Source organism: Lactuca sativa, chromosome 6 (assembly GCF_002870075.4).
Source record: "Lactuca sativa cultivar Salinas chromosome 6, Lsat_Salinas_v11, whole genome shotgun sequence".
In the NCBI taxonomy this organism is placed as follows: Eukaryota; Viridiplantae; Streptophyta; class Magnoliopsida; order Asterales; family Asteraceae; genus Lactuca; species Lactuca sativa.
Window position 1 is genome coordinate 136,368,315 of NC_056628.2, and position 11,275 is coordinate 136,379,589.

The following is an 11,275-nucleotide window of genomic DNA, read 5'->3' on the forward strand; positions in this document are numbered from 1 at the left end:
CTGTCCAGACATGTTGATGGTTTTGTGAGTGGTCCAGACAAGTTGAAGGCCTGGTGAGGCGGTCCAGACAGGCTGACGGCATTGTATGCATGTTGTTGTTGGTATATGTTATCTGTTTTGTGTTGGTACTTTGGGGGAACTCACTAAGCTTCGTGTTTACAGTTTTGGTTTATGGTATCATGTACTTCAGTGGATTGTGTCAGGGCGAAGGCTTGACCGTACACATCATCGCGTTTTTGCACTTACGATTTCTAGGATACTCTGATAATGACCAAGTTTTGAAAACTATGTTGAGAAGGATTCTGATTTTAAATAATGTTTTGGAAACAATGTGTTTTGAAAATACTTCAATAGAAAAAGGTTATTTTTAAAAGTTTAAATTTTATGAAATTTTATGGATGTTACACCACATCATCAGTACACATCATTAGGTCACTTTGATCGGTTCATATTTACACGTTGAAGTTTGTTAGTTCCATGTTTTAGTTAGTTGCCTTAGGGGCTATTTTTCTACTTTGTTTCTACTTGACTATGTATCTGGTAATTAGTTATTTAAGATAATTCAAGAAATAATCAAAAGTTAGGGTGTGTTTTATGGAATTAATCATGAAATTTTGGGTTTTGGAAAATGACCACGAGATCTGTAGAGGCGGTTGTGCGGATCCCTTTAATCCTCTGAGGAACGATGCAAGATACTGAGGAAATGACTTACCAGCATTAAATGACAAAAAAAATTGTGGCTATAATGGTTGTATAGAGGTGGCTCTACAGATGCATTGTACACCTCTGCGGGTCGATAATCGTCTGAAGAACCATCGAAAATGGGGTAAAATCGGAAAAACTGCAGTTAACTACCAATTCCTCAGAGATATTATAGATCCACAGAGGTGTAAAATGAATCCGCAGAGCCACATCTATAGAACCATTATAACCATAATTGTTTTTTTGTCATTTAGTGGTGTCGCGTCATTTCCTCAGTACAATGCATCATTTCTCAAATCTCAAAGGATTAAAGGGATCCGCATTTTCCAAAACTCAAAATTTCATGGTTAATTAATTCCTTAAAACACTACTAACTTTTGGTTATTTCAAGCATTTTCACTAGTTATTTTGTTTCTTTTAAGTACTTTGTATTTCCCTTGTTTTGAAATACACATGCATAGATGATACGTTCAGCAGAGAACTGTGTGATCACTGTGTTCCTTCATCAACAGACCTGAGGGCGTACTTGGTGGATTGTGGACTTGTTATGATTACACACTATAAAAAATTAAAGACGACACACTTTCTAAAAATGGGTACTATACACCTTCAACTTACGATATCATAGCTAGCTACTACTGTTAGCCATCGTAGCCCCAGAAGAACCTACTTCAAGGGGATCTGTGGTTGTGTTGTACATGGGTATCGGCATCCTTAATGGAAGTTGTGGGATTGCACCATCGAACATGAGCACATGAATTGCTTGTCGTATGGATGGCCGCATATTCTGTTCAGGGTGCGCACACCATAACCCCACCTTCATCAAACACTCGACCTGTGTAACATCAAACTCATTGTTCAGGATCTGGTCGACACCGTAAAGCAGCTTACCTTTCTCGTATAAGCCCCAAACCCACTTAACCAACCCAAGATCCAAATGTGGATCAACTCTATCCGTTGCCTTTCGCCCACAAACAATCTCTAATGCAACCACCCCAAAGCTATAGATATCCGACTCTTTACTTGCCTTCCCTGTTGTTAAGTACTCAGGGCACATGTAACCGAGAGTTCCAGCTAAAGCAGTTGTTTTTATACCCTGTTCGGGGTCCATGAGTCGAGCCAATCCGAAGTCTCCAAGCTTCACGTTAAATCCTGAATCAAGCATGATGTTGCTCGTTTTGACATCTCGATGCACCACACAATGTTCACACTCTTCATGGAGGTAGAACAATGCAGAAGCTACACCTGTAGCGATCTTGTACCTTACACCCCACTCAAGGATACTTTTTTTGTAGAAGAGATGAGAGTCGAGGCTCCCGTTTGACAAAAACTCGTAGACAAGACAGAATTGTGTTTGATCATGGTACCAACCAACGAGTTGCACCAAGTTTCGGTGTATTAACCTGCTAATGATCTTTACTTCGGCTAGGTACTCTTTCTTTCCCTGTTTTGAACCCTGTGAAATTTTCTTGACAGCAACTTGCATGCGTTCACGGGATAAGTATCCCTTGTAGACACACCCGAATCCTCCTTCGCCCAACTTCTGATCAGCAGAGAAGTTGTTGGTAGCTAACATGAGATTCTCATAAGAAAATCGCTTAGGTCCCGCTCCTCTTTCAAGATCATCATTTGTCGATGTCAAAGCAACTGTCTCCAATGAGTTTTGACTAGGCTTATCTTCTTTACGCCAAAATAAAGCCCATGTTATTATGACTCCTACAGCTACAACACCCAGAGGGACCGTTAAGCCCACTACTAGTTTCCTTTTCTTTGACGTATCTTCAATTTTATGAACTATATTATTTAAGCTTGAATTGAACTTCCAGTATTGAAGGGTATGTCTCTCAGTAGATGTACCTGTGGCAGCAGAAAATCCAATTGTGACCCACTCGGGAAGAACTTTCCTGAGGTCAACTCGATATAAAAGACTGGTATTCTCTCCAGAAGTATTATCACTCCTATATCTCCAAGACAGGTTCAGCATCTGGGTGTTAGCATTGTAAGAAACCCAAACATCAGCAGGATCCCCGCTGTGCAAACTAGCATTCCAAGCGGTGGAATTATCAGATTCAAGCCAGTTCGTGTTGATACCCACGTGTGGAAAAGGAGGATCCCAGCTGTGATTCTTAGAATCAAACTCAACATAAATTATTTTGTTTTGGGATAATTTGTTGTAACTTGTATTGAACAGGCCTAAATAAGGACCACCTGAGTTCGGTGGGATTTGGAAGCCAACTGGGGCAAGAAAGAAAGCTAACCCATGGCCAGGGTCTTTTGGGGTCTTAATGATGAAAGTGAAATGAGTGGTGAAATCTGTGAGCTTGTCAGATTTGCTGTCCCATATCTGGACTGCATCTTCGTATATGGCATGGCCAACACGATTGGGGATACTGACTTCGTTAAATTCAATGGCTCCATCAGAGGCTTTGGCATCACCTGAATACAGTATACCAGTTTCCCCAGCACGAAAAACAGTGAACTCGAAGTTCACTGATTCAGACAATGGCAGGAAGAATAGGGAGGAACACAAGAAGAAAAGAATACAACAAATTTGTAGTCCTCGAGATGACGAAGACCAGAAACAGGTAGCCATGATGAATTGATGGTGAAAGGAAGGCGAATGTGTGTTTAAATGGCACCTAAACATGTCATTAAATACCAGTGTCCGGTACCTAAAATATTGATGTCAATACTTATGGGTCGACATCTTGATCATCAGCAAGTTTGAACTAATACCTTCATTATTATATGAGTAAAGTATGGAAATTATGAAATTACGAAGGTAGTTTGAAATTCGGAAATTTCTACGTTTTTCATTCCGGAGTTTTTTAACATATCAGCACAATTATTAAGACCACTTCAAAAACTGTTTTAGTATTTTATTTTTAACTATAAAATAGAGTTTAAAATAATTAATTGCTAATCAAACTTTATTTTATATTCTATTTCAAACACAAAAATTTATTCCAAGAATATTGTTTTCTCCAAGTTTTTCATATTATTTTGAATACCCTTCAAATTATAGAGATTTACGAATTTGTCTAAAGTCTTTTTGTCTACTATTGACGATGAACGAAAAGACCAAGAGTAGAGAGTGCATTGTCAACTAATCCATTGATCCAATACAATAATGGAAAAAGCCCATTATGGACTAAAATACACCAAAATTTGAAACTGATTTACGGATAAGCAACTGTCCATCCTAGACTATAGATATCTATTTATACAACAAGCTGGAAAATCCATCAACATCGATACTCAAACTGGGCGACCCAAACGTCTCATGACATATTCCTCAACGTTCCCAAAAGGAACCACCGGCTACCAAGAGCTCCTTGTCCAACAACTTATTTACACTAAGACTACTCTTGCATTACTGAACACATATATCCGATGAAAAATTTCTCTGCTCCCACGTCTTGACCAAATCCTTAACCAAAGTTTTGTATACCCGAATCGCAAATCCCTATAATCCACTCTTATGTAACCATAACTCGTACAGGTCGCTGATCCTCTAAGAACGAATCCTTTGCCCCCATTTGTATATTTATTAAGCTTTATGGAGATTTTGTGTGGTTTAGTGCTTGAAATGAAAGAAGGAACTTCTTCAAGAATCAATGCTTGACTCAGAGCTTTTGGATTCAGGCTTTACTCACCTAGATCTAATGTAACGACCCGTTCTTGGTACGCATTTAAAACATTGTTCTTTTTATTTTAGAAACTACTCAACGAGTCAGTAGCCCTAACTCGTCGAGTAGCAGTGAGTCAGCACGTGAAGTTGGTGTGGCGACTCGGCGAGTCCATATTCCTGACTCGGCGAGTCCATATTCCTGACTCGGCGAGTCCGCCAGTTTGGATGAAACCATAATTTCAGGGTTTATACGCTATTTAAACGTCATTATGACCCTCCATCCCAGCCACCAGCATCTCTAGAACATTCTCTTTGTAAACCCTAGCTCTCTATTGTTGAGATTGAGTGATCCCTTCCTAATTTGAGTGTTTTGTGCATTTTTGAGTTGCAGAAGAGAAGTAAGGAAAGAAGGCCCAAAGGAGAAGAAGGAGATCAAGAATCTAGTGATCATTTGCTACATATTCTGGTAATAAAGCTTTCACCTTACTTGTTTTTCCATTAAAACCCTCGTATATGCTTGTTTATGCTTCTTATGGGACATTCGAAGATCCAAACCTGAGATTTGAACTCTCCTTAGGAAATGAACCGTAGATCTGAATATTATTGAGCTCTAGGAGCTCAAAGTAGCTACCTTTATGCAACCAAAGCCTTGTTCCAAACCCTAGGCTCTCATTATTAGATTATCTTGGTGTTTTACATATCCTTGTGGATGCACGTAAAGTTGGCAACTTTACGTGTTATATTAGCCCTAGAAGCCTAGATCTATGAATTGGATGCACTGAAATCGATTAGAATCAACTGTATAGTGATGACATGCATGGGACTCAGCGAGTCGTTCATCAGACTCAACGAGTCGGGTTGCAAATCCCCAACTCCCCCCCCCCCCCCCCCCCCCCGATTGAGAGTTGAGGGTTGAACCAATGAGTGGAAAGGATTCCATGAGTGAGGGTAAGGATCTGGAAGTAGAGGGACTCGGTGAGTCTACGCCCTGACTCGGCGAGTCCGAAACAATCTTCTTGCCCCAAGAAAAGACTAGACGAGTTTTTCATACAACTTGGCGAGTCGCAGACTGGACGTGTTCATAAGATAAGGGTGAACTCGACGAGTTGTTCATACGACTCGACGAGTTGGGTGAATGAGGGTCCGATGTTATTATAGAAAAGGGAACTCGACGAGTTTCCGCTAAACTCGACAAGTAGAGTCGGGAAGGGGAGTAGATGAAGGATATGGGCTCGACGAGTTGGCGGCCCAACTCGGCGAATCAGGTCAACTAGAAGTTAACTTTGACCAGAGGTAAAATAGTCATTTTACCCTAAGACTAGTTATCAGTATTTGATTAAGTGCCTTTATGGGAATTGTAGCCAGGGAGTTGCCGGAGTAGTAGCCAGATAGTTCCTGATCAGCATTTCAGTAGTCAGCCTTTCGAGGTTAGTTTTCCTTCCAGTAGGAACGGGTCTACGACCACAATGCCGACCCGTTTAGTTAGCAGTAATTCCGGACATCGGTCCGGTGCAGTAGTTCAGTATGCTTGATGTCTTTGTGATACAGGCATCTTATGTGTTATATGTTCCGGACTATGGTCCAGTGTAGTATGCAGTATATGTGTTTATGCTATATACTATGATTATGTTATGCTATGTTCAGCCGGTTCTGAACTTCAGTTCGATGCAGTTCCGAACTTCGGTCCGATGCAGTGGGCAAGACCCTGGTCAGTTTCGGACTTCGGTCTGATGCAGTAGGCAAGACCCTAGTTAGTTCCATACTACGGTCTGATACAGTGGGCAAGGCCCTAGTCAGTTCCGGACTTCGGTCTGATGTAGTTCCAGACTTCAGTCTGATGCAGTGGGAAAGGCCTTAGTCAATTCCGAACATCGGTCTGATTCAGTTCTGAACTTCGGTTCGATGCAGTGGGCAAGGTGAGTTCCGGACTTTGGTCCGATGCAGTAGGCAAGGCCCAGTATGTGCTTATTATATTATTGTATGGTATGGGGTAGTTTGGGGGAGCTCACTAAGCTTCGTGCTTACAATTTCAGTTTTTGTTTCAGGTGCTTCAGCTAGCAAGGGGAAAGGCTGGGGATGATGGCATGGCACACACCACAGTTTTAGCCTGGGAGTTAGACTCTGATATTTTCATATGATCTTGACACTAGTTATGATTTGATAAATTTATTAGGACATTTTGAGATACACTATTCATGGTCTTTTATCTTTTGGTATTCGATATTTTGGTTTAGTAATGTTTTCAAACAAAAAATTTTGGGTTGTATTCTTGGGATGTTACAAGTTGGTATCAGAGCCTTGGTTTGAGGGATTCGGGCATACCTTCGGGTGTGTCTGAACTCAAACTAAGGAATTGGTATAATGTTTCTAAAAGAATAACATTTTTGAAAAGGATTTTGAAAAAGAGACATAAAAAGAGAAAAGAATTTCAAAAAGAGGAAAGGGTGTGTTGCATGCGATCAGCCGAGCTCAAGTAAGTATTCCCAAATTACCCATATAAGTTTATGTTATGATTGTCAGTTTCAATAGAACAGCATGCTAAAATAGGACTAAGGATCTTGGAGGATGCCTTATGTGCCTGTTATGTGTGTTTCAGCTTTATGATAATTGCATGCTAGTATCAAGTAGATAGTAGTAGGATAGCCTGTTTCGGTTATGCCTGATAGTAGGAGCTTAGCATCATATGCTAGTACAGTTTCTTGTTATGTGGATAGAACCTGCTTGAGTTAGTTTCCTTTGTGTGAATGTTGCTTGCTTTGTGCTTTGTGGGACTCGGAGTGATGGGAGTTAGCTATTAGGTGGATACATTAAGTCACATGCAATCAGAGTTGAATAATCTCAGAGTGTTGGATTTGACCCTACTGCGTAACTCTTGTCTGAGTCCTAACCGTTGTAAGGATGATTCTCTTACTCGAAGGAAAAAGAAAGATGGAATTCTTCATAGATAGTGATTTTACAGCTGATGTCACTGACCAGAAATGCACTTCTGGATACTTAGTTTTATGAGATGGAGCAGCAGTCTCATGGTCATCAAAGAAGCAAGTATCGTTGTCATACCGTCTTCAAAGTGGAATATGTAGTTGCTGCAGCATATGCTTGCGAAGTGGAATGTGTTTGAGAAATTTTAGTAGAGCTTGGCATGCAAACAACAGACAAAAGGAAGTGTAATAAAGTGTGATAACACTTCAACAATTCAATAGTCGAAAAATCATGTTTTTCATGGCAGGTGCAAACACATTGAAGTTTGATTTAACTTCCCAAGAGATCTAGTTAGTAATGGAACTGTTAGTTTATAGTATGTTGAAACCAAAGAGAATATTAACTAAGCTTTTGCATCATGATGATTTTCAAAGGCTAAGAGAAAGACTTGGTATTTGTTCTCTCAAGGGAAAAAGAGACATGGAGACCTAGTCATGTATGAGAGAGGGTTTGATGGAATTTTAGGTGCTTTTAGCTCAAGAATAATTAAAAAAAAATCAGATGAAGTTGATCAGGTCCAGTCAAGTGGAGCTTTGCACATGTGATAAACAAGTCTAAATTAAGCTATTTTGTTTGTATCATATTATTTAGTATGGTTCCTATTATCTAGCGATAGTTTGTTTCTTATTATCTAGCAATGGTTTGTTTATTTCCGTTGTAATTTCTAGTATTTAAAGCCACATTGGCTTCTCTAAATGATATTAGATTTTAGCGAGCAGTACCTGTCATTTCTTTTATCAATCGGTTCCTCCTCCAGCATGGCAAAAGTTGCAACAACTTAAAAAAGCCATATACCACTACTAGGATTGAGGCCTTTGCAAACGACACCTATCCAGACTACATATGTCGTCGGCAAAAGTCGATTTATACCGACGACATGTTGTCGGGACAACATTTTCAAACACTGACCATATGTCTTTAACTAGAAAAACTATGCCGACGACAAGACGTCTGCATAGGCTCGGCAGGAATAGGCAAAATATTGTCGGTAATATTAGAATAGAAGTTAGTTGCACCAATTTTTCCCGACGGCATGTCGTCGGTATTGCTCAAGCTTTTCCCAACGACAAGTCGTCGTTGTAGGGTCCAAATAAAACTTTTTCTTATTTTCTCGGAAATCAATCCCGACGATCATTTGCAGACGACATGTCGTCTAAACCGGCTATTCTATACCGATGACTCATGTCATGATGACATTTTCGACTTTTACCGACGGACCTATGCCGATGACTTTTTAAAGACCACATGTCGTCGGTATAAGCTTCACCGACACACGTCGTCAGTACAAAGTCCATAGTTGTCGTATGCATAGGGCTCGATCCTTGTAGTGTGCAAATTAAAATACATACTAAAAATTTGAAAATCAAAATGGATCTTGAGGGCATACATAGTGGGTTGTGGACTTGTTATAGTTACACACGGTAAAAAATTAAAGACAACACACTTTCTAAAAATGGGTACTATGTATCTTCAACTTACGATATAGTAGCTAGCTAGTATTCTTAGCCATCTTAGCCCCACAGGAACTGACTTCAAGAGGATACGTGGCTGTGTTGTACACGGGTATCGGCATCCTTAATGGAAGTTGTGGGATTGCACCGTCGAACATGAGTACATGAATTGCTTGCCGTATGGATGGCCGCATGTTCTGTTCAGGGTGCGCACACCATAACCCCACCCTCATCAAACGCTCGACCTGTGTAGCATCAAATTCATTGTTCAGGATCTGGTCGACACCAGAAAGCAGCGTACCATTCTCGGGTAAGCCCCAAACCCACTTAACCAGCCCAAGATCCGAATCTGGATCAACTCTATCCGTTGCCTTTCGCCCACAAACAATCTCTAATGCAACCACCCCAAAGCTATAGATATCCGACTCTTTACTTGCCTTCCCTGTTGTTAAATACTCAGGGCACATGTAACCGAGAGTTCCAGCTAAAGCAGTTGTTTTTATACCATGTTCAGGGTCCATGAGTCGAGCCAATCCGAAGTCTCCAAGTTTCACATTAAATTCTGAATCCAGCATGATGTTGCTCGTTTTGACATCTCGATGCACCACACAATGTTCACACTCTTCATGGAGGTAGAACAATGCAGAAGCTATACCTGTAGCGATCTTGTACCTTACACCCCATTCAAGGGTACTTTTTTTGTAGAAGAGATGAGAGTCGAGGCTCCCGTTTGACAAAAACTCGTAAACAAGAGAGAATTGTGTTTGATCATGGCACCAACCAATGAGTTGCACCAAGTTTCGGTGTCTTAACCTGCTAATGATCTTCACTTCGGCTAGGTACTCTTTCTTTCCCTGTTTTGAACCCTGTGAAATTTTCTTGACTGCAACTTGCATGCGTTCACGGGATAAGTACCCCTTGTAGACAAATCCGAATCCTCCTTCGCCCAACTTCTGATCAGCAGAGAAGTTGTTGGTAGGTAACATAAGATCCGCATAAGAAAATCGCTTTGGTCCTGCTCCCCTTTCAAGATCATGGTTTGTCGATGTCAACGCAACTGACTCAAGTGACTTTTGACTATGCTTATCTTCTTTACGCCAAAATAAAGCCCATGTGATTACGACTCCTACAGCTAGAACACCCAGAGGGACCGTTAATCCCACTGCTAGTTTCCTTTTCATTGACGTATCTTCAACTTTATGAACTATATTTAAGCTTGAATTGAACTTCCAGTATTGAAGGATATGTCGCTCACGAGCTCTACCAGTGGCAGCCGAAAATCCAATTGTGACCCACTCGGGAAGAACTTTCCTGAGGTCAACTCGATATAAAAGACTGGTATTCTCTCCAGAAGTATTATCAGCCCTATATCGCCAAGACACGTTCAGCATCTGGGTGTTAGCATTGTAAGAAACCCAAACATCAGCAGGATCCCCGCTGTGCAAACTAGCATTCCAAGCGGTTGAATTATCAGATTCAAGCCAGTTCGTGTTGATACCCACGTGTTGAAATGGTGGATCCCAGGTGTTATTCTTAGAATCAAACTCAACATAAATTATTTTGTTTTGGGACAATTTGTTGTAACTTGTGTTGAACAAGCCTAAATTGCCAGCATCTGAATTCGGTGGGATTTGGAAGCCAACCGGAGCAAGAAAGAAAGCTAAGCCATGGCCAGGGTCTTCTAAAGGTTGCGTCTTGATGATGAAAGTGAAATGAGTGGTGAAATCTGTGAGCTTGTTAGATTTGCTGTCCCATATCTGGACTGCATCTGCGTAATTGGCATGGCCAACACGATTGAAAATATTGACTTCGTTGAATTCAATGGCTCCACCAGAGGGTTTGGTAGCACCTGAATATACTATACGAGTTTCGCCCACACGAAAACTAGTGAACTCGAAGTACACTGATTCAGACAATGGCAGGAAGAACAGGGAGGAATAGACGAAGAAAATAATACTACAAATTTGTCGTCGTCGAAATGAGGAACACCAGAAACAGGTAGACATGATGATGAAAGGAATGTCGAATGTGTGTTGAAATGCCACCTAAACATGTCGTTAAATACCACCATACTGTACCTAAAATATTGATATGGTCGACATCTTGATAATCAAGTTTGAACTAACACCTTAGTTTTATATATTTATATAATATACTATCTTTACGTTTAACTAGACGGCATTGTAAATTAAAGTACTTGAGGACCCACATAAAATCCTTTGTTATCTCGTACCACTTCATTCGCATGCTGCGTCCAGGTTTCTGTTAGAAAAGAATTTTATTTTATTTTCTTCGATTTTTTATTGTAAATTGTAAAACAAGGAGTAAAGACGTGCGTAGCAAAATTTGACGCTTTGGTTCGAGTTTTATGCCTAAGAAGTATCAATAATGGACCTGAGGCAGCCTTGTCCGACTATCAACCCATATGTGAGAGGTCTAGACATGAGCAAAAGTTCTTGTCAGGGACCGGTGAAAGACCAAGACAGAACTCGTCTAAAACAAGCCTGGTTCC

The 11,275-nt window shown here is 40.6% G+C and overlaps 2 protein-coding genes across 2 annotated transcripts; both read right to left on the minus strand.

Annotated features, from left to right (window-relative positions):
* Positions 1–1,075: 1,075 nt before the first annotated feature.
* Positions 1,076–3,318, minus strand: LOC111908534 (L-type lectin-domain containing receptor kinase IX.1). The gene has a single exon (XM_023904351.3). It carries the CDS (start codon positions 3,293–3,295, stop codon positions 1,331–1,333), a length of 1,965 nt encoding a protein of 654 aa, XP_023760119.1. The 5' UTR covers positions 3,296–3,318; the 3' UTR covers positions 1,076–1,330.
* A 5,330-nt stretch (positions 3,319–8,648) lies between these two features.
* On the minus strand, positions 8,649–10,791 carry LOC111908527 (L-type lectin-domain containing receptor kinase IX.1). Its single transcript, XM_023904346.2, has one exon. The coding sequence runs from the start codon at positions 10,767–10,769 to the stop codon at positions 8,802–8,804; it is 1,968 nt and encodes a 655-aa protein (XP_023760114.1). The 5' UTR covers positions 10,770–10,791; the 3' UTR covers positions 8,649–8,801.
* Positions 10,792–11,275: the final 484 nt, after the last annotated feature.